Source organism: Bombus flavifrons, chromosome 18, assembly GCF_040668555.2.
Source record: "Bombus flavifrons isolate JBK064 chromosome 18, iyBomFlav1_principal, whole genome shotgun sequence".
Classification (NCBI taxonomy): domain Eukaryota; kingdom Metazoa; phylum Arthropoda; class Insecta; order Hymenoptera; family Apidae; genus Bombus; species Bombus flavifrons.
The window spans coordinates 5,030,385-5,054,302 of record NC_138459.1 but is presented as its reverse complement, the minus strand read 5'-3'; the positions used below and the strand labels follow the sequence as shown (position 1 = coordinate 5,054,302).

Sequence of the window (23,918 nt, the reverse complement as noted above, 5' to 3'; positions counted from 1 at the left end):
TATTAAAAAAATGGTATTTAATTTACAATCTCTTTTATAAAAATATGAAGATATAATGTATTGGATAAAAATCACTATTTCATGATTTTTCTTCTGTATAGAAAATACCATTACAAATTGCGAATAATATTATTTAAATAAGGTATTTGAACGAGATCTCTTCGAGCTTGCATCAATCGATATAAAACCGGGCAATCTAAAGATTCACATTTCGGGTCATCCAAGTAGCCAGTACAAGACTGACATATCTAAAAAAAATAAACATTTTTATATCAATGCCCTTTATATCTATACAAAAAAATAAAATATAAAAATTATATGTACCATAGTAAGTTCGTGATGAGTACGTTCTAACCATCTTAACTTTTCATGTAGAATAGTAATTGTTTGACTTGGCTTTGACATGCAATTCATACAAATATCTTTTTGCGTTTGATTTTCACAAACAGCACATATAACAGTATTAAAAAATTGTCGAATAGTTAGCTTTTGATTGTTCGCACATAAATTAACTATTTTATCAGGTGTTTGGCGATGGATCATTTCTGTATACCTAATGATAGAGGAAAGTTAAAAGGTAATATTTCAGAACAAATATTACAAATAAACATAGCATAAAAGCATATTATATAATATTCATTGTACCATGTATTAGCATCAACGCTGACTAAATTTAAACACCGATTAAGTGGTGGTATAATAACTTTTGTTATGTAGTATATCGAATTTGGACTTAAACTTTCATCTAAAATTACTTCTGTTGGTGTTCGTACACACTGAATTAGTGGCTGATTTGGGGCTCCAGCCACTATAATATATCGTACTCTTTCACCAGTACGAGGTATCGCCCGTGGATCTTTGCGCATCAATCTTCGTGTTAACTCCAATGCAGGTACACAAGCACTGATTTTGTAACCATTCAAGCCACGAAATTCCTTTGCAAATGTTAAATCTTGAATTGATATTCTTTTACGTAAAATTTTATCAAATTGTCTAGTAACATATTGTTTTACTAAAGAGAGATCCTTTGTATCAAATAGGATTTTCAATGTTTTTTCAAGTATCTGAAATTAAAAATTTAATTTAATTGTAAAATGTTTAATAATTAATAATAAAATAATAATTTAATTAATCAAAATTTAATATTGATATTTTCATATTATCATTTCTTCATTTATTTATCTTATTTTATTTCATTTACTTACCTTAGTTACAGCTGGACAACCATCTCTACGAACAGTTTCAATACCTTTTGCTAAATATTCAGGTTCTTTCTGTTCTGGAGACTCATACATATAACCACAGTATCTTTTTTTAGTCTGAATATGAAAAAATATTGTAGAATGTTATACGTATTAATTAATTAATTTATTATTACTTATTTATTATTACTTATAATTTATTATTACTTGTAATATTGATGGTTGCAAAACTTTCTCAAATTTAAGTTTTACAGGAGGAGGATTAGCTGCAGTAACAGTATCAGCAATTTCAGCTCCTATTGAAAACGCCTCTTCTTTTGATTTTCTACGTAAAAGAATAAATAACGAATCTGTATCACCATAAACAACTTCAGCTCCCCATTTAGGTGTAGATTCTACTATTTTAATCGCTCGTTCTAATGTTTCCCTTCCTTTACTAACAACACTGTCCCCTATCTTAATTAATAATAATTATAATTAACTTTGCAAAAAATTCATAAAAATATTATGTAATATATGTCTGACATACTTCAATACAAGGCATTCTGCCACTAAAATTAGCAGCTGTATAACCATAAGTAACATTTGCAATTAACTTAAGCCCTAATTGTTGTGAATGAAGAATACGTTGTAATGCGTGATTTTCACTCCCATGAAGTTTCATAGACTTTTTTACCATTAATCGAGTATTTAAAATTTCTGTAAGCATACGCGGTAATATTCCCATTCTTATTTCTGGTTTTACAAAAGCTACACCACAGGGTGCAAAATTTATTTTTCCAAATAGTTTCTTAGCAGTATCTTTTTTTATTTTTAATGTAGTTGCACCAAACTCATATGGTTCATAACTAGAAGAAATAAAAATGGTATTATATTTTTATACTACTCTTTTTATCATAAATATATAGGAATATCGATATTATACTTACTGGCCAATGTGCTCTACACGACCTAAACATGTAGAGAAGCAATAGTTATAAGCAATAATAATGCTTGGATATAAACTTTGAAAATCCAGGACAATTAACGGATCAGTGTATAATGTGGACTGTGGTTCCATAATAAGTGGTAGAGATTCAGGCGCGCGCATTCGGGCTCTTTGTTGTATAGAGGGTGAAACTGAAATATAATTCAAAGGTTTTGCAAGCCTCAACATCATTGATTCAACTCGAAACTGAGAACCTCTTGAAAAAACTTCATAAAATTGTATTCCGAAAAGTCGTGCATGTTCACAAGTTCGACCTAAGATATTGTTGAGATATTATATAAGAAACAGAATATTACATTATAAAATAGAATGAAACAGTAATGATTGATACAAACCAATAATATCAAGATGGATTAATATTCTCAATGTACCCACAATTCGTATGACATAATGAGTAATAACTCTCCATCGTATTGTTACACTTTTATGGTTCCACCAATTAGTTAAAATCTGAAAAGTAGGACATGACACTCTTTCACGCATTACATGATACATAACATTCTCAAATGTATAATTTAATAATGCTATTTCATGTCTCATTATTCTCCAAACATCAAGGATAATTCGACCTGAGATTTTTGCATCACTGAAATTATCTTTATCAGATGCTTGTCCTTTAGATATTGGAGGGGCAGTTGGAATTCTTGAAATTTGCCACATAAAATCTTTTAGACCAATATGAGAAGCTCTATGAAAGATATATCCCCATGAAAGAGACTCAACCTCCCAACCAATTAAAATATCTGGATCACAATGTCTAACTAATATTATAAGACTATTTAGTAAATCCTCTTCAGTTGATACATATGATGTAATACATGTATTAGCTGAATGTATATTTTTTACTTTCGTATTTTGGGTTAATGAACTTACAAGAATAGCACCTAAAATAGTATTATAGTTAGTTTTATTCATGATTATAAAAAATAATTAAAAAAGAAATACACTAATTCTAATATATACCATGCTCTATTTGTTCAATTTTTGAAGATAATGGAACATCATTATAAATAGCATAGAATATTGCTCCAATTGGATCATGATTTGGATCAGGGAGAAATTTATCACGTGTAATAACGTGTATTTCTACTGCTAATATTGTCAAATATTGATGCTGCAATAGTTAAACAAAATTTTAATAACATCTGATATGATGATATTATCTTATAATTGCATTTGATATGATAGTATTACCACAGTTAGGCCTTTGGCATTTTGACGATTTTCATTTTCAATATTATTACTATGACCTTTTAGAGTATATTCAATTTGTCCATATGAAATACCTAGATATTGTGGTGTATCATTATTCTTGTATAATAATGGATTTTCAAGCATTTTTTGTAAAGAAGAATTAAAACTATTATTAGATTTGCTTGAATGCTCTGAACTGCCAGAACATTGTGATTTCATATATAGATTATTAGCAAGTATTTTGTTCAGAATATTGCTTTCTTTTATATCTCTTGGAACATCAATATTATCTTTTACTTCATTATTATTGTTCTTCTTCGATAAATACTTTTTAGCTTGTAACCAAGTTTTAACATTTTTCGATGTTGGTGGCTGAATAAGAGGATGAATTATTAACGCATTGTACCCTGCAAGAACTCTCTTTATATTGCAAGATTTTATACTTGATCCAGAAGGATAAAACTCATTTATTCGCACTCGACGCCAGAGTTTAATACCCGTGACTCTATCTAAACTACATTTAAATGGAATTACTTTGTAAATACCATTATTACTTAAATTTTTTTTTTGCTTAAATTTTATCAAATCAATTTTGTTGCTGAAAAATAATGAATTGAATTTTGATTCTAAAATATCATACATCTTCATAGAGTTTATGATTCTTTCTCTGCTTGGTGAATTAAATTTACTTGTAATAGTAATCAACTTAGTTTCTATACTACTTATATCTTTTAGTGCCATGATATTTGGGGTATTTGATTCTGATTCTAATTTTCCATTAAGGTATTGTGTATATGTCATATTACAAACGTCTTCTTCATCTTCATCTTCATCTATATTTTTCTGTATTAATGACATTTGGTCTGAAGTATTGTCTAAGTACAAATTGACATTATCTCTGGATGTACTTGGTAAATTATATTCATAATTGACTTTCTCATTCTCTCTTGTGTGTAGTTTTATAGCATTTCCATGACATTTAGAATTCACTGTGGAAATGCTAATGGAATTATTGCTTTTATGTATATTATCTATGATTTCTTTTGTTAGAGATAAGTTTTCGGCTAGGTTAAGTAAAAAGTTCTGAGCGTTTTTCGCTAGATGTCTTTAGTGAGCCATATCTCACGATGTGCACATCGCATCGAGTCATAGTATACACCGATTTCAAGGTGATATTACGCATCAAAAAGGTTCTTTGTCAGTTTTGTGTTCGGTGAAGCCAGTTGTGTGTTACAGCGTTCGAAAATGGAGATAAAAAAAGAGAAAATTCGATACATTCTTCAGTACCACTACGACCAAGGTGAAAAGGCGGAGCAGGCGGCCAAAAAAATTTGTGCTGTTTATGGACCCAGTACAGTATCGAATGCAACAGCAAAGCGGTGGTTCCAACGATTCCGTTCTGGTAATATGGACGTCGAAGATGAGGCACGCTCTGGTAGTCCAATCGTCGAAAATGTGGATAAAATCATGGAAATCGTCGAGTCGGACCGGCATGTGAGCACTTATTCCATTGCCCAGGAACTGAAGATTAGCCAGAAAACCGTTTGGAACCATTTGCATAAGGCTGGTCTCAAGAAGAAGCTCGACGTATGGGTGCCACATGAATTGACGCAAAAGAACCTTTTGGACCGAATTGATGCCTGCGATTCTTTGTTGAGACGTAACGAAATCGACCCATTTTTGAAGCGGATGGTGACTGGCGATGAAAAATGGGTCACATACGAGAACAACAGCCGAAAAAGATCGTGGTCCAATCGCGGTGGGCCGGCCCAAACGATCGCCAAGCGTGGATTAACGGCCAAGAAGGTTTTATTGTGTGTTTGGTGGGATTGGAAGGGAATCATCCATTATGAGCTGCTCCCATCGGGGCAAACACTTAATTCGGACCTCTATTGTCAACAACTGACCAGACTGAAGCAGGCGATCGACCAGAAGCGGCCAGAATTGGCCAATACGAAAGGTGTTGTGTTCCATCAAGACAACGCCAGGCCGCACACATCTTTAACGACGCGTCAGAAGCTCCGAGAGCTTGGCTGGGAGGTTCTATCGCATCCGCCGTACAGTCCAGACCTGGCACCAAGCGATTATCACCTTTTTAAGTTTTTGCAAAATTTTCTTGATGGTACAAAACTGGCCTCAAGAGAGGCTTGTGAAAATGAGCTGGTCAAGTTTTTTACCAATAGGGACGAGGACTTCTTCAACCGCGGAATTATGAAATTGCCTTCAAAATGGACAAAAGTAATCGAACAAAACGGCGCATATTTAATCTAAATCGAATAATCTTGACTATGTTAATTTCATCGTCGAAATAAAGCGAAAAAGCGCTCAGAACTTTTTACTTCACCTAATAAAACATTCTTGTAAAATAAAAATATAGTCATATTTGTAACATTTACCTGTCTTTCTGTTTAAGAATAACTGAGCCTGTTTTGCTAATATTTGAAGTTTCATTATCTGTAAAGAATGCTGAAAAAAATATAAAATAATTTATCTAAAACATAGTTTGATGTATTTGAAATGATATATAACAATAATATACTACTTACTTTGATTTTCCTCTAAAGCTAAATTATCTATTTTATCACGAAATAAATGTTGATTATTTCGTTTCAAAGTATCATAACTAAATTCTGAACTACAAGATTCATTATTTCTAATATTTTTATCTATTTTTGGAGACACTATTTTTATATCAAGTGAAGAATATTTTTTTGAGACAGAACATGGACTATGTACCAATTTTGCTTTAGTTGGGGTAGGATATGGTTCATTTGGTAAATAATTTCCAATGGTATTACGTCGCTTACAAGGAGATTGCAAATTAGAATCTTCCAATTCAATCCTTCGCTTTATCAGTGAAATATTAACCACAGCCTTGTCACTTTTAAATTTTGTATTTGGCTTATAAACACAAATGCGCTTTTCTTCCTTGTTAATGGTAGTATCCTGATCTACCTCAGAATCACTGGAACTATTATCAGCATTACCATCAAGTGCAGGTATGTTTAATTTATTTGAAACACTATCCCTGATATACGATTCATTAGGATTGTTTTCAAAATCTATTGAATTTTTTAAATGTTTACACTTATGTAATGTATATTCGATCTCATCTATATCATAAACATCTAAATCTTTGTGATCTAATTTATAAATATTTATATCTTTATAATACGACAACTTTTTTTCAGTAGTTTGTGACGTTTTTCTACGTTTACTTTCAAATTCTCGAGTTTGTTCCTGATAAAATGTAAAATATTTAGATAATTTAATATCAAATATAGTTCCTTGCGGAATCATTGACTGATTTTGTAAAAGATTAAGATTTATTGGAATATTTATAAATTTTAACTCATTTAATATCATATTACTATTGAAATGTAGTGCAAATTTATCCAATTTTGTACATGCTTTTTTTCTCTCCTTTATTTTATTTCTAGTAAGCTGCCATATTAATTGCTTTTTATTTTTTAAAACTAAATCGCTTGGGCCATCATACTGAGGGACATCTCTTGAAGAAGTACTTTCAGCATTATGTTCAGTTATATCATTTGTTTGTTTGTTATCTTCTGTCATCTTACTTTCAATTTCAGTGATAACTGAGTTCCATGAACTAAGGCTCAAATCCAAACTTGTAATGTTCAAATTTTCAATTTCATCATCTTCATTATCCACTTTAATTTCATTATTCAACATAGAAAATTGAGAACCTAACATGCTATCGTTATCTATAATTTTCTCTTCTTCATTTTCTTCTCTTAAATCAGCCAATATTTCAACCAAATACATATCTTCAGAGTCCACTAAAACAAATAAGTATATATGTACATGTACGTACAAGTGTATATATTTACAAATAAAAATTTCAATATATAATTTTAACAAGAAAATGTTTAGTAAAAAATCCTACTTATTGTATAATTACTTACAAATAGTATTTTCTATTGTTTTATCTTGAGGTAAATTTTCTTTTATCTCAAAGTTATCAAATTCTAATAAACTATTATTTAAAAACGTTTCATCTTTAGTTTCTTTATTTAGCATTAATGATTTAAAATGATTTGGAACATATGAAGCACTAAATGAGTTATTTTCATCATCCACTTCTAAAGGATAACTGTGTATTTTTGATGTTTTTGAAGTTATATCTTCACTGATCTAAGAGTATAAATGAATTAGACTTATATTTTTCAATGTGAAAATTTTAAAAATAAGTTAATACTATACCTGTGATATAGACTGCAATTTTTTTCTTAATCTTTCTTCTTGATAAATATCATTTTCTGTTAAATCATAAATTCTGCTACTAGTATTAGAATACAAAAATTGTGATTCAACATTCTCTAAATTTTTTGCTTCTCTTCTATGTCTTTCTTCATTCCAAATGGCTGCAATACCAGGATTTAAATCCAAATCATTCTGAATTTCTTGTCTATTGAGTATTTCACATGCTTGTGCATCTACTTCTAATTTGCAGGTGCTTTGTTTAACAATAAATGCTGGGAGGTGTTTTTGTGAATCAAATAAATTTAATGGACTCTCATTTTCTGAGTTTTCTTCTAATTTTGTATGTATGCATTGTCTAAATTTAACATCTTTTAAGTTTATTAAACTCATACCATATAGATTATAATCAATCATAAATTGCAAAATAAAAGGTATATGTGCTTCATGTGGTTGTAAACTTTGACCAAGTATTACTCCATTCTAAAAAAGAATATTTGCTATTATTTCTGCATTCTTTAATAAATATAGAAAGATAATTACAAGCACAAATACTATATACTTGTAATAAATCAGCTGCTCGTTTGATCATAGCTGGATTGTAAAAGTAAATTTTTAAAAACAAATGTTCCTTTTCATGATATCCGTAAAAAGGACTAGAAAAAAGATTTTATGTAATCAAATTCATATATATATATATATATATGTATATGTATATGTATATATATGTACTAATAATATGCAATATATTTAATATTCTTACATTCCAGAAACTTGTTGAATTTTATAAACATGCTGAGTATTAGATATTGCAGATCCCAAAGATACATTTATTGCAGAATCTATTGCTGCTGCCAATTTGTACATGTAACTATTAACATTATTATTTATTGTACATGGTATGTACATATATGGAAATACTCCATGTATATGTAAACATGTTTTTGTTCCTTAATACAATTAAAAATAAAAGATAAATAATTATTATTTAAGTATTTATTAGTAAATATTACATATTAATAAACTACGATATACCAGAAGGAGTAGATCCAAATATCCTGATAACTGGGACTTGTCTAATTTCATTTCCTCGAAAGTCTGAAAATGTTACATCTACTCCTAACAGTGGAATTGACTGATAACTATCTAAAGTTACCAAATTAATTGAAAACATATTTCTTATCTATAAATAAAGCATTATATCTTTTATATTACTTACTTAAATAAATAAATCCGTTTTTTAAGTACTTACCTGAAGAATTGCAGGTTAGAAAAATTTTCTTTTTACACAATTATTGATAATAATACTTCATGTAAAGTGAGAAATGTGGAATTCCAGGTTATGCTTATATTTGTTCGTCCACTGATATTAAATTTCAAAGTTATTATGCTCACAATGTTTCTTGAAGTAAAGATGTTTTGTAAATGTTATTTTACTATCATTTTTATACATATATTAAACTGTTAATATTGTTTTTAGAAATTCCAATTAATTTTTACATAGTCACATAACTGATGTTTCTGCTAATATGATGCAAAAGTCACAACATCAGGTATACTTTTATACTTTTAACTAAAAAAATAAGTAACTGTTAATTTCATTAAATAACACTAAAATAGGTATACAATAATAATATAATAAAAATTAAAATTTATATTTTTTATAACATGTTTTTATTTTGTATTACAATTTAAATTTTACAAGTTCATTGTTATATAAGCATATGTAATTAGCAAAATAAATTGTACAAAAGTACATTAAACATACATTAGGCATTTGAAGTATTTAATTTCAACTTTGATTATATAGACTGAATGAAAAATAGACTATAATATACTTTGTAGAGTAACAGGTTCTCATATTTAAAAGATATTACATTTCATAAGATCAACATTGTACAAAATAACATTTCACTTTTGTATCGCATATATACTTATGCATATGCAGATAACATTGATACATATTAGAAATATTTTGTGCGTATGTATTTCATGCTAATTTATAGGCCAATAGAATTATAATAAAGCATTAGCAAAATATATTAGAAATTCTTCAAATATAAACTATTAATGCATAATTCTAAAGTTTAACGTTTATATGAAATAAATATCAAAATATGCATAGAAACAATAATAATGATGGCCCAAATTAATCAACTTAAGGTAGTTAAATGAATGTTTGAATATTGATGATACAAATAGACTCGATATTTCATTCTAATTATATAATAAATTAAACATATCAAAATACAAATACTTAGAGGAAAAAAATTGAAATGATTCGCTTTTTACTTTAAACATGCAAGTTTAAAAAATGGTACAGTAACTTCTTTCACGAAAGGGATTCGATTTCTGTGATGAAAAACCAACCAAAAGATAATCTTCTTGCTCGTGTTCTGTAATGTATTTCATGATATCTTCAACAGCTTTGCTAACTGTGATTCGTTTTAAAGCAGCTTCACGACGTAGCTGCTCCGTAATTTGCCGTTGTTGTTGTAAATTGGTGGTCACCATATCCATAACAGACGAAGGCAACAGAATTTTGTATGGAATACTAAAATAAAGTACTAAAATGCACAACATTTCTTTCTTCGATTGTTTAGTAGCAATATTTAAAAGTATTAAAGCTATGAAATCAAATTACCAATTTTTGATAATAACCTCCGTCAGTGCGATACGCTTAGTAATACTTCAAATAAATTATTATACTTTTCCTACGTCTTAATAAATTTTATCAGTTTCCAACTTTAAGCCTATCCCTTAAGGCTAGTTTTCGTAAAGATGTATATTTGGATTGGTAGGAGCTTTAGAACTCATATGATATATATAATTCCAATTTTTACACAAATATTTCTTTAAATTTAAATAAATGGTGACTATTTATTTAAAAAATAATTTATCTAACATCTAAAATTTGTCTAGTTATAAAATTAGAATTAGCACTGAGAGATGTCGTTATAGTAGAAACCTCGAAGGAAAGATCTGGGTTCTTCATCATTTATGGCGGAAAGTTAAATTAGGGTATTAATTGTGAATTGCACGTGAAGTATAAGGATCTTCTAATTTTTATAAAAATAATCATGGCTTTGCATGTACCAAAAGCACCGGGCATGGCCCAAATGCTTAAAGAAGGTGCCCGCGTAAGTATAAAATACTTTTTAAGAATTACGTGTATATTATTAAGCTAATATGAAATTATCTCAGAAGATGTCTTCTTTGGAATATGACACAATGTTTCATCAAACATTACCTTTTATAGACATATTATATTCGTTTGACGTACATATTTCTATAATATGCTTAAAAATGTAATATTCTCAAAAAATTAAAAAATTCCGATGTTTTAAATTTATTTTTTATATTATTTACAGCCGGTTTATAGCCTATAGATTGTTAATATAATTGTATGTAAACTTCAATAATAAATTTATGAATAAGTTTGGAATCATTACATGAACTTCTAAATGTTTTTTGTTTTAAATGTGATTAATAATTTATAAGTAATAATTTTAAGCAATACCAAGGACCAAATAGAACCAAAAGTTTTTATTTTTAATTTATTTTGGTTAATATTAAAGTACAGCTAAGTATTCATAACCATAACTAATATGCATTTTCTCTTTAATCAGTATTTCTCAGGTTTGGAAGAAGCAGTATATGGAAATATAACAGCATGTAAGCAGTTTGCACAAACTGTAAGGACTGCTTATGGTCCAAATGGCATGAATAAAATGATAATTAATCATATAGAGAAACTGTTTATCACAAATGATGCTGCAACAATTATTAATGAATTGGAAGTTGAACACCCAGCTGCTAAATTGTTAGTTCTAGCATCAAAAATGCAAGAAGCAGAAGTTGGCGATGGTACCAATTTTGTAATCATTTTTGCTGGAGCACTTCTTGAAGCTGCAGAAGAACTACTTCGTTTGGTAAAATTTCAAAATTATAAGTGCTGATATTATTTGCTAATTTTACAAATTACAAACATACTAAAAGGATATAAACATTTTATATACTAGGGAATTACTACATCTGAAATAGTTGAAGGATATGAAGCTTCCTTGGAAAAAGCTTTGCAAATATTACCAACATTAGTCTGCTATGAAGTAAAAGATTATCAAGATGAAAAACAAATAAAACTGGGAATTAAGACAGCTATTATGAGTAAGCAATATGGAAATGAAGAACCTCTTACTTCTCTTGTTGCACAAGCTTGTGTTTCTATTTTACCAAAAAAATCTACTTTTAATGTGGATAATGTACGTGTTTGTAAAATACTGGGAAGTGGTATATCTAGTTCTGAGGTTGTACAGGGAATGGTATTTAAGAGGCAAGTTGAAGGAGACGTTACAAGAAAAGATAATACCAAAATTGCTGTCTATACTTGTGCTATAGACGTTATACAAACTGAAACAAAAGGAACAGTATTGATAAAAACAGCAGATGAACTGATGAAATTCTCTAGAGGAGAGGAATCCTTATTAGAATCTCAAATAAAAGCAATTGCTGATAGTGGAGCTACTGTGATTGTTTCAGGAGGAAAGTTTGGAGATATGGCTTTACACTACATGAATAAATATAATATAATGGCTGTTCGTATACCTAGCAAATTTGATGTTAGGAGATTATGTAAAACTGTTGGTGCTACTGCACTTCCAAAATTGGTAAATAATTTTCTTGTAATGGTTATTTTTTAAACATATCACAAAGATTTAACTAATCATTTCTGCTTTAAGATTCCACCATCGAAAGAAGAATTAGGGTATGCAGATTCAGTATATATCGACGAAGTTGGAGACACTATAGTAGTAAAGTTTGCAATAAATGGCAAAGATAGTAGAGTTAGTACTATACTTATTCGGGGATCCACGGAAAATTATATGGATGATATTGAACGGGCTATTGATGATGGAGTCAATACATTTAAAGGAATAACAAGAGATGGGAGATTTGTTCCAGGAGCAGGTGCTACAGAAATTGAACTTGCCGCACAACTCAGTACATACGCAGATACTTTACCAGGTTTAGAACAGTACGCAGTACGTAAATTTGCAACAGCTTTGGAAATTTTCCCAAAAACCTTAGCGGAAAATAGTGGAAGTCATGCATCTGAACTTCTATCTAAGCTTTATGCTGCACATAAGGAAGACAAAAAGAATTATGGTTTTGACATTGATGTACGTATTCTGCTATGTATCTGCTTAAAATTTTTGTAAAATTTCAATAATTTCATGTAAATAGTGTATATTAAAGAAAACTAAAAATTTGTTTATAGCAAAAAGCAGGTCTTATAGATACAGTGGAAGCTGGAATCTTGGATTTGTTCTTAACAAAACAATGGGGTTTAAAATATGCTGTTGGCGTTGCGTGTACTGTACTTAAAGTCAATCAGATTATAATGGCAAAACGTGCAGGAGGACCAAAAGTACCAGGCGGTGGTATTCGCGACGATGACGAGTGATAATACATAAAGCATAATATACATACATATAACATTTAATTATTCATTAATTCTTATGTTGTTAGCTTATAGTGTTATATTACATTGCTTTTTCATTAAACTTCATGTCAAACAAGAAAAATATTTATAAAAAAATATTGACTATTTATTTACACACTACATACTTGTTAATACATCTGTATGTAATATTACGCTGCTTTTTCTAATGAAAACATGATTTATAATAAAATAGTATTTTATAATTTCCTTTAAATGTTATGAATATAGCACTTAAAATTCGAATTATTGTGTAATATGAATAAAAGGCTAAATGAATATTAATTAGGATTAAATATTTTTATATTATTTATTATTTTTTAATTTATTATATTTAGTTAAATATAACATCTTTTTAAATTTAATTGTTTATTAAATGATGTGTTATTAAGGTTAGTGTGTAGTTAGTATAGTGATTAATTATGACTAACCAATAAAAAACAACAAATTTTCTGGTGAAATAATACAAAACAGAAAAATAGACTTTCATCGGATATAAACAGGTCTGTTAATCAAAATTTGAACCATATATACATATGTATAAAAAATATTTCTTGACTCTACACATTTTTAGGATATTAGTTTCTTGATAAAAAGATAAGAAGTTATATAATGTCTCAAATATTAAGCAATAAACAGTAGTCATTCTATCAGTAATTATAGTTAGACCCTCCAGAACCTTTACAAAAGAAAAATAAGCAATATGAGCCTTAAATTTGCTTCCAACTTATCCTTTATGTTCACAGAGGCACCATCTATCATTGAAAGATATAAATTGGCAAAAGAAGCTGGTTTTAGAGCAGTAGAAAGTGGATTTCCTTTTGGTTTTTCCATTAAAGATGTATCAGAAGCCCAAAAAAATGCACATGTTGAACAAATTCTTATAAACGTGTTTACAGGTATGTATTTGACAATTACAACTAATGCGAAGCATTATACAAATAATGGCAAGAAAAATAGTCTTATATTAAGGTATAACTTTCATTTTATTATAAATATGTAGGTGATGTTTCAAAAGGAGAGTTAGGATTTGCAGCGATACCTGGAGAAGAAGAAAACTTTAAAAAAAGCATTGATTTAACAATAGAATATGCAAAAGCATTAAATTGTAAACGGTAAAAGAAATTGTTTAAATTGATTGATATCATTAATGATTGTTTTTTCTAATAAAGAATTTTTCGTTTTATTTTTTATATAATCTCTTTTTAGAATTCATATTATGTCAGGCAAGGTAAATAAAGTAACAACTGTCAATGATGATGTGTATGTAAAAAATCTTTTATATGCATTACAAAAATTTGAAAAAGAGGGAATACTAGGCCTTATAGAACCTATTAATAATATCACCGTACCAAATTATTATATGAATAGTTTCCAGAAAGGTAACCTTCTAATACAAAAATAATTTTAATGAAAGATGTGAATAAGTCATTAATATAACATTTTTTATAGGTTTAGATGTAGTGAAGAAGATAAATAAGCCAAATTTAAAATTACAACTTGATATCTTTCACTTACAACATATTTGTGGCAATATTACAAAAAACATCAAGGAACTTCTACCATACATTGGTATGTGATTTATCTAAATTACATATACATATATACATATATTTATATACATGCGAAATTTATATATTTTCTTGTCATTATAGGTCATGTACAAATTGCTCAAGTACCAGATAGACATGAACCTGATACTTCTGGGGAAATAGATTATAAATATGTTCTTTCGATCTTAGAAAAAGAAGGATATGATGGGTATGTAGGTTTAGAATATTGTCCAAAATCGTCATCAGTAGATGGATTAAGTTGGATACAAAAATATGGTTATGAATTATAAGATTCATTTTGTAACTATATATTGAAAATCTTCATTTATAATATAACAATCATTTATTTCTTATCATTGTTTAAAGAAATCTTAAGTACCTCTTCTTATAACAGTCAAATACATTTTGTGTTACAATATACTTGTCACGTTTCTATTACAATATAACTTTATTATACACTTTATATACACACAACAAAATCAATGAATAAGTCAAATTTATGTTAATACTTCCTACTAAAGTTACTTCTTTGCACATTAGTCTTATTTTTTTCACTTATGATTAAGTTGAACATAACCATTATTACTAATATAAATGTAAATTTTTAGTGTTTAATTACCATCTACTAAATTTACACAATTGTGTGATCAGTGCTATCACTGCTTTTGTATACAAGATAAGATTTACTAATAATACTTTTTTATTTAGTACTGTTATCCAGTACTTTTATATATCTTACTGATGTTACATGATACATTATATTTCAATAAAATCTGTAAGCAATATAAAGAATATAAATTATAAACCATAAATTTGTTCGAGTAATGTAAATGTATTATTTGTCAGTTATAAAGCATATGTTATATTAAAAGATACCAACTTTATTGTTAATCTTATTTTAATAAAAATATTATTGTTGTAAGTAAAAAATAAATTTATTCAAAACTCAGTTAATTTTTTTTATTAATCTTTAATTATATATTTATATTTATTAATTTATTAATAATTATATATTCGTTAATTTTTAATTAATTAATTTTATAATTAGCTGCATTAAATAAAATACATGAAAAAATCATTATTATAATGAAATATTTTCGAATATGAGAAAACAAAGAAATATCCTTAAAATTGTTTTTATTCTTTTTAATATGAAATAATATTTTTAAAAGTATGTAATTGTATTAGTTTTTTAGTTATGTAACATAACTATCTCTAACAAATATAAATAGAGAATGTTATAGAATTTACATCAAATGTGATTAAAACATATTTTGTACAATATAAATAAAATTCATTTTGATATTTCATTTTAATGATTATTAAATATTTTTAATTTGAAAATGATAACAGATTTATTACCTTATAGTAACTTTAATTCATAATTTCTTTATAAAATCATTAAATTCAATGGCAACATTTCTTTTGTTTAATCATAAATATTTATATATATCACCGAATCATTTTTATATTCTTCACATTTCAATGGCATCAATTATTAACAGCAACTTAATATCTATAAAACATTGTAAATTATGATCAGAATTACATATATTGCTATATGCAATAATATCTGTAAGTAATGAGAATGTTACTTATACATACCTAAAATCTTAAAAATTTTCTGCAGATTTTATGTTCTAATTTCTGTCAATAATTTTTATAATATGTGTTAATGTATACAGAACTATAAATGTTCTAATCTATAGTAATAAATATAATCTAGCTATTAATCCTTTGCATTTGTATATCAAAATACTGCAGGAAAATTATCAAATTAGCAAAATAACAAATAGTCCATAAAAATACCTACAGAAAAGAAATTTACTGAAAAATATTTAACTTCAAACTTAAGACTAAGAAGGCTTTACTAAGATCAATAGAATCACATTTAACAGAAGGACTAATTAAAAAAGATAGCAAGTGCAAAGGATTTATATAAAGACTTTAAAATTAGGTTGTGTTAACAAGAAATGTTTGTTAATAATAAAAAGATGAATAATAAATTTTAAATGCTGCTTCAAACAACTTCAGTTGCGTCCACCAATGGTTGATTGGCATCTGTTGCACGAGTTATCATAGCAGAGCTGTAAAATATTTTAAAGAATATTCAATAAATTTACTTATCACATATACAGATTGACTAAAAATATTTGTTACGCAAATAAATTTATATTAGCAGTTATATTAAAAGAGTTTACTAAAAGTACAATATCAAATATAAAGAAAGCTGTGACACATAATTATATATAAAAATTACTGTACAAGATAATGATTCAAATTACACTTTCAAAAAAAGCATTAAATGTTAGTGTTTGTAAACAAAAAACATGCAATAATACAAAACTCAATTTTGCCATAGATGAATTTAAAATGAAGTAAATATATATGTGTATATATATATATATATATAAAAATTCTCTGCTCAACATATTTTACAATAAATTTTATTATATAAAAAGCTAACTTTCTGTGTTATTTATGACAATTTATGTTACAAATATAGTTCACATATAAAATACACATATTAAGATAATTAAACAATGTTTCCAGTAATTATTATTCACAAAAACAATAGTTGATATTTGTATAGTTACAATGAACATGTTGTTTCATATGTCAAACAATATGTTTTCAAACATATACGTGTTACGTTGAAAAACAATATTTATCAATTACAACATTTTAAAAAATGAATACACTTTGGACCAAACAATTTGATATTACCCAGTGCCAAGTGCCAAAAGTGTAGCTTCTTCTAGCAATGTCATTTGATCAATGGTAGGCCTGTGGTCAAAAACTCAATCTAATTACTATATTAAATACACACACATTGATATGGAGATATATTTGCATAACTATGTAAATTTTAGTAATATGAATCAATTAAAGAGAATTTCTATAGTATTAATAAAAAAAAGTGTGTTATATTTTAATTAGAGCAAGAAAATGTAAATGTATTTTTTAAAATAGTAAACAAACTTTATATATGTTAACATCACGTACATCTCTTCTAAGTACACAATAAGAAAGAGTTACAATAAGCAAGCAGTGTTAGTATAGCTTACAATGAAAATACATAGTACAATTACATAATAACAAAAGTGAACTTTTATGCAATATATTAATATATATATATACCTTTTTAATATTATAATATATTTATATTATATTATATATTAATATAGTATTATATATATACACATATTGTACAATAATATATAGTATTTTATATATATATAGATCCTAAAGTTATATATTATGACATGCATGTCTATAGATATAATTCTACGTTCATGCACAGTAACCAACTTTAGTGGAACAAAAATGATAGATTGTATTAAATCAAAATTAATTATATATAAGAAGAAAGTTTATTAAATATAAAATCTTTTATGTATAAATACGTTGAATATTTCAACTTTATCAATTTATTTATCTCTTTTTTATTACAGCATTTTTAAATCAGTAATGGACAATAAAGTTTATCTACATATTTATCTCATAAATAGTATTTTACACATATCCTACAAATTAATAAATTCGTAAATAACGAATGTAATAACATAAAATTAATATATAATTCATACCTTTATATATTTTTTAGGCATACCTCTTTGTTTTACTTATTATGTTTACATTAATTATTATAAAAAATGTATATATTACATATTTACTACACACTTTCTTATTTTTTAAGTATGTAGTCATATTGACTATTAAATTAAATTACTATCTAAGTTTCCTTTAGAAAAAATTACACAATATATAATGTACTTACATAAAATATGAGCTCATATAAACTCTTTATTAGTTGATACTATAATGGTTTGATTTTGGTAAGAGAAGAAGAGTTAAACTGTAAGTTTTCATAATTTTTATAATTTTTTAAACCAATTTATCTTTATAGTACTGTTTATTTTATTTTTATTGATAAAAATAAAAAAAATGTAGTACGATAATTTTCTAGAATTAATCCCTATATATTATATTTAAAATATTTCAGAATAAATGTTATATCTTTCCTTCTATGAGGCAATGATAGTAACTTATTTGTGATAAAAAAAAGATTAAAAATGTAAGCTGACATTAGTATGTACTATTACTTAGATGATTGCAGAACTCTTGTGGCTAATATGAGTTTTGTACTAAAAGTATCATATACTTGGATAATGCATATAAATTAATGCGCTGCCTCAAAATAGGGATTCCAGACTACACAATACCTGATTGTGACCCATAGGGAGGTGGAGAGTCAAGTTCAGTCTCATCACCCCACTGTTGGGTAGTATGTCCCAACAGAGTATGTGTGTCTTCATTGCACAGCCGTTCAGGAAAGTTTACCCCATCGCCAAAACTGTAACCCACACCCTACCTTCTACTTCATGTAATCCCATCTATTTTTAGAGGTAGCGTATCTACTTATCTCTGATAAACATGTAAAAATTATGCTATGTTTTGATTTTAGAATTTTATATAGCTTCTAATATTTTCAATATATTTCTGTTTTTCTTCGCGTTTATTTGTGATTTATTATTCATAAATAAAAACTGTATACATACAGAAAAAATAATGTTATATATAGTTACGCCACTTCTAAGAATCAAATAAATATCAATTTGCAAGAACCAGATGCACAATATTTTTTATGATAGTAAAATAATTATACTGATAATCTCTATTAACACACAATATAATGCATCTACAAAAAATATACATTTTTGCATAAAAATAAACATAGTACCTATTTTACAATCCATCACAATAATTGTCTGTGGATTATATATAAAATAAAACCTTAATCTTATTATAAATATATAAATAAATTTTAATATACTTTATCATTGTAGTATAAATGTAATATTATTTGCTAATATTGTAAAAATGCCATTTTTCAACATAGAAAATTAATATTGTATTGACTAAAATTCAATATTGCAGAACACATTTCAACAAATAACAGAACGCACACCTCATTAATCAACAGTTAATAAGAGCATTAGATACATATAGCTATAACATCAAAATTGTAATTTTATCAATTTTATGTTACTCTCAATGTTAATAATAATTCAAAAAAGTTTTTAAATATAACATTGGCCTTTAAAATAGAATTGAATAGAAGCATAAATAAAATAAGTACTTGCATGCATTCGTAAAGCAAATATATATATGTAACTTTGTTACTCTGGAACTCTGTATAAAATAAATAATAACTGAAAAAAAAAATGGTTCTGTAAAAAAGGAAGTGCATAAATTTAACAAAAAGATATGAAGAAAATGTTTCCCACTTCTTCTCCTATAAAGTATTTAAACATTTTTTAAATGTATAACAATATATATTATTTATTTTAATATTAACTGCCTTTTAATCAACAATATTAAGGAGTTCCATAGTAAGGTTTATATATAACTATCATTATATTGGCACTGTAGATTTCTATAATGCTGACCTGTTTCGGGTACTGCCCATGGAGTCATAAGTATTGGATGTGCCTTGATGTTGCGCACGTACTGGATAGGCGACACCATTTCCGAGACTAAAACACATTCAACGTATCCATCGCGTTTTAACGGCAATTACTATTGTATTTATGTACTTATGACAAACATAAATTAATATAGAATTATTGAGAAAATAAATGATATGTATTATTAAAATGTAATATGTATTATGAATAAAGATTAAAATCATTCTTGACTTTTCCTTGATATTTAATGTTGAATGCAGTACAAAATTAATTTACATAATTTGATTTTTAAGGCAGTTTATATAATCTATATTATACAAGGTGTTTTACACAACTGTCTTACATTACAAGTCATTACGTTACAAGTCATAGCGTTAAAGCGCCAGAAGATAGAAAAAATATTTATTAGAAAAATTAAATGATTTTGAGAGATGTATCACATTGTGTATGTATCTTTTCCGGAAGTAGTGACATTTCAAAGATTTCAACTCATTGTAAGGAAAAAAACAACACAGTACTTTTTTTGTTAATATTTTCCTTATCTTCTATACGATAAATTTTACAAGATTAAAGTTAAAATATCTTTTAAACTAATGATTTTTTAACCTAAAAAGGTTAATATCTTTTTGTAGAGAATTAAAAAATGTATTGAATGGTGTATAAAAAAATGTAAGGTAATGTAAAGGTAATAAAGGTGATATTGAAATTTTTGGAATATTACTACTTTTGGAGAAGACGCATGCATCACATAACGTATCACTCAAAACCTTTCAATTTTGCCTAATGAAATTTTCTTCTATCTTCTACTGTTTTAACGCTGTGACTTGTTCCATGGGACAGTTGCGTGAAACACCCCATATGTTATTTATATTTTTACCATTTTCTTCACTTTTATCTAGAAGATAATATTACTTTTCCATGAAACTATACTACCACTTAACAAAAAAGCATACAGTACAACAGATAGTGCTATAGGTGAAAACATCTGTATATCTAAGTACTATTTACTATCATTATATTTAATAATAGAAAGAATTAAATTTCCTGAAATATACATATGAGACAATAACATTTATAAATTTGCAGTATTATATTATATATACATTCATGTATGTATATTAGGATACACATGCTCTTTTACATGATTCATAAGTATAAATTGTAATTACTACATAAATACAACAAGTGTACTAAATTCATCACATCTGTATATTGTGCAAATGGTTCATAGTCTTATGATAAACTTATATTTATTATATTATTATGATAGGAATACTATATTGAAATGTGAATTGTTAAATACTTGTTAAACTTACCTAGTAAAAATAGGAAGGAACCATAGTTTACGATTATCACCAAAAACTTCTTGGAAGTTATTGTATTTTCCAAGACTAAAACCATCCTTATCCTTCCCTGTGCGGAACATAGGTGGTGTAAATGCCTCTACAAATAATTCATAACTTTTAGTGCATATTACAAGTATTTTATAAAACATTAAATAATTTTTGTATAACATGCTTTTAATTACCTAATGTAGATCTATTATGTAAAACAAGGTAGCAATGATAAAAGAAAAGGGAAGTTAAACTAACTGCAAACATCAATGCGACAAAGAATAAGAACAATAGATGGAATCTACCCATTCCATCCAATTCCCCCTATGAAGAAAATATTTTCATTATTATAAGATTAAAAAACAATGTACAAAGTTTTTTATTTACATTTCAATTATATTTAAAGATTAAAAAAGAAACAATAAAACATTAAAACATTAAAAAAATTTAATTAAATTATATTTTTATAATTTTTATAATTTATTGAAACAGGTAATTTAGCAGAAATATCTAAAAAAATTGTATACTTACTTTCCAAAAACGTATAAGATATTGTAAAGATGTAGCAGTAATGAATATGCAATAAAGAAGGGCATATGCCAGGAACAACATGAAAAATTTATAATTGTGGAAACCTACACAATTGTTCACCCATGGACAGTGATGATCCATTTTTAAAACACATGTACTACATACACTACAATGGTGTGCTCGATCTGGCTTAATTAATTGACATTTCTCACAGAAACGTATGACTAAAATATATATTTTACATACAATACATTTCCTTAATATACAAATATCAAAAAGTAAACATTATACCTCCTTTTATAGTGCGATTTGTAACTGGAAGACCTTGTGCAAATCTCTCTAAGATTTGAATCTGTGCTTCTTCCGTTCCAGCTTGATGAAATTTTTCCATTTCTGCATCTGGTATTTTAAACTAAAACATCATTTGGCACAAAACATTATTTTATTAATATTTTATATACATATGTCACTTTTATATTGTAATTGTTATATAGATCAAATTTTACCTTGTATGGTATTTCTATTAGGTCCGTAAATACAGTTTGCCAATAAGACCATAAAAATAATAGAAAAAGGATGTGGTAAAAAAACAAATAAAAAGCTATTGGAAAAGAAAAAGACAATAAAGTCAGTAAATTTTTAATAGAAGTATATTTTTATTAACAATATTCTATTAGTAATTGTACAAACCTTTTTGAACATAATTATCTACAGTATCTAAAATGGAAAAAGAGACAAAATTAGTATACATGATATACATAAAAATTTTTTACGTGTATTACAGATTGAAAATAATAACGAAATTTTATTTTTGTTACAAAATGTTTGCTGTTAAGAAGAAAAAATCTATGAAAACACTTACAAAAACATAACTGCACCACATAAGCATAATACGACCATAAGACAATCGTCAAAATAAAAATAACTGGTATCCATTTTGCGGCTTTCACAAACCACCAACAAGATCCGTTTTGCTTTCCCATTCTATTCACTGTATTATAGTTATACATGTGTGCACAATTATATCATTTAGGTAAACATTATTTTTACCATTATCAAACCGATGCACCATTGCAGACACTTTGCACACAAAGTGTACATACGAGGCCGACAGTTTCTTTATTACAAGGAATCATATTACGATAAATAGTCAAATATTATTTTGTTTTTATTATTTATCTTCTGTCATCAACATTACGTATACCAATATGTATTAAGTTATACAAAATAAGAGTTATTTTTTCGAACTGAAATGATATTTTACTTTTGTTGTCTATTCCATAACATCCTTAGATAAAACAGATATATGAGGGCATGTTTGTTTTAGGTTTTAGTTAATAAATGTATACTTTACAATTATATTTAAAGATATACAAAATATAATTTCACTGCTTTTCATCAAGCTATGGCGTTTTGAAAAAGTGGCCAGTAAATGTCGACGATTTTTTTTCAACAAAATTTAATTACATGATATGATTGATACCATACTTTTATCTCTTGTCATTATTGTACATAAAGGTCAGTAAAATTAAGATTCCTAAAATTACCAATTTTCAAGTTCAACAATCATATATGCATAATCAATATATAAGAAATATATTAATTGTATGAGAATATAATTTGCGATAGAAAAGTAGATATGAACTACCATTAATACTAAACAGGAATCTTAAGATATATAAGTTGGTAAATTGAAAATTGCGCACAATTTAAAAATTTCATTTTGGCGAGTAACTGTAAGGAATTCAAAAATTGATTAAAATATGATTATAATTATATGTTAAGATATAATTAATCAAACGGCTTCACACAATTATAAATTATCTATTTATAATTATTTGAACATAAATTTACAATATGAGAATAATACTTCAATATATATATTTATATTTATATTACATTTTATATAATTAAAATATTA

At 26.8% G+C, this 23,918-nt stretch overlaps 5 protein-coding genes across 11 annotated transcripts; 2 read left to right on the top strand and 3 right to left on the bottom strand.

Annotated features, from left to right (window-relative positions):
- Window positions 1–110: 110 nt before the first annotated feature.
- On the bottom strand, window positions 111–9,122 carry DNApol-zeta (DNA polymerase zeta catalytic subunit). The gene is made up of 18 exons (XM_069131316.1): window positions 8,861–9,122; window positions 8,644–8,791; window positions 8,372–8,558; window positions 8,171–8,264; window positions 7,612–8,091; window positions 7,314–7,542; window positions 5,931–7,187; window positions 5,781–5,850; window positions 3,385–4,489; window positions 3,154–3,304; window positions 2,526–3,074; window positions 2,132–2,444; window positions 1,732–2,050; window positions 1,410–1,658; window positions 1,206–1,319; window positions 646–1,064; window positions 325–553; window positions 111–248 (listed from the first exon to the last, which is right to left on the bottom strand). Exons 2-18 carry the CDS (start codon window positions 8,780–8,782, stop codon window positions 111–113), a joined length of 6,042 nt encoding a protein of 2,013 aa, XP_068987417.1. The 5' UTR covers window positions 8,783–8,791; window positions 8,861–9,122.
- A 321-nt stretch (window positions 9,123–9,443) lies between these two features.
- Ggamma1 (guanine nucleotide-binding protein subunit gamma-1) lies at window positions 9,444–10,408 on the bottom strand. Of its 2 annotated transcripts, none has more exons than XM_069131110.1 (2): window positions 10,253–10,408; window positions 9,444–10,162 (listed from the first exon to the last, which is right to left on the bottom strand). In XM_069131110.1, the coding sequence occupies exon 2, from the start codon at window positions 10,126–10,128 to the stop codon at window positions 9,916–9,918; it is 213 nt and encodes a 70-aa protein (XP_068987211.1). In that variant the 5' UTR covers window positions 10,129–10,162; window positions 10,253–10,408; the 3' UTR covers window positions 9,444–9,915. The 2 variants fall into 2 exon arrangements, with proteins under 2 accessions (XP_068987211.1, XP_068987212.1); XM_069131111.1 differs by having other exon boundaries at window positions 9,444–10,175; window positions 10,253–10,385.
- Window positions 10,409–10,589: 181 nt separating this feature from the next.
- Window positions 10,590–13,318, top strand: CCT8 (chaperonin containing TCP1 subunit 8). The gene is made up of 5 exons (XM_069131093.1): window positions 10,590–10,748; window positions 11,238–11,540; window positions 11,631–12,275; window positions 12,348–12,788; window positions 12,887–13,318. The coding sequence occupies exons 1-5, from the start codon at window positions 10,689–10,691 to the stop codon at window positions 13,070–13,072; spliced, it is 1,635 nt and encodes a 544-aa protein (XP_068987194.1). The 5' UTR covers window positions 10,590–10,688; the 3' UTR covers window positions 13,073–13,318.
- Window positions 13,319–13,677: 359 nt separating this feature from the next.
- Gip (hydroxypyruvate isomerase-like protein Gip) lies at window positions 13,678–15,014 on the top strand. Its single transcript, XM_069131107.1, has 5 exons — window positions 13,678–14,007; window positions 14,112–14,223; window positions 14,318–14,490; window positions 14,561–14,680; window positions 14,764–15,014. Exons 1-5 carry the CDS (start codon window positions 13,812–13,814, stop codon window positions 14,949–14,951), a joined length of 789 nt encoding a protein of 262 aa, XP_068987208.1. The 5' UTR covers window positions 13,678–13,811; the 3' UTR covers window positions 14,952–15,014.
- Window positions 14,986–23,514, bottom strand: LOC138188961 (palmitoyltransferase ZDHHC2). 6 transcript variants are annotated; one of them, XM_069131097.1, is made up of 11 exons: window positions 22,860–23,514; window positions 22,688–22,714; window positions 22,504–22,598; window positions 22,289–22,409; window positions 21,998–22,221; window positions 21,661–21,790; window positions 21,449–21,575; window positions 20,115–20,201; window positions 17,389–17,448; window positions 16,024–16,748; window positions 14,986–15,434 (listed from the first exon to the last, which is right to left on the bottom strand). In XM_069131097.1, the coding sequence occupies exons 1-10, from the start codon at window positions 23,005–23,007 to the stop codon at window positions 16,682–16,684; spliced, it is 1,086 nt and encodes a 361-aa protein (XP_068987198.1). In that variant the 5' UTR covers window positions 23,008–23,514; the 3' UTR covers window positions 14,986–15,434; window positions 16,024–16,681. The 6 variants fall into 6 exon arrangements, with proteins under 6 accessions (XP_068987198.1, XP_068987196.1, XP_068987199.1 ...); XM_069131095.1 differs by lacking the exon at window positions 17,389–17,448 and adding an exon at window positions 18,888–19,018 and having other exon boundaries at window positions 22,860–23,513; XM_069131098.1 differs by lacking the exons at window positions 17,389–17,448; window positions 20,115–20,201 and adding an exon at window positions 18,888–19,018 and having other exon boundaries at window positions 22,860–23,513.
- Between the last annotated feature and the right edge of the window lie 404 nt (window positions 23,515–23,918).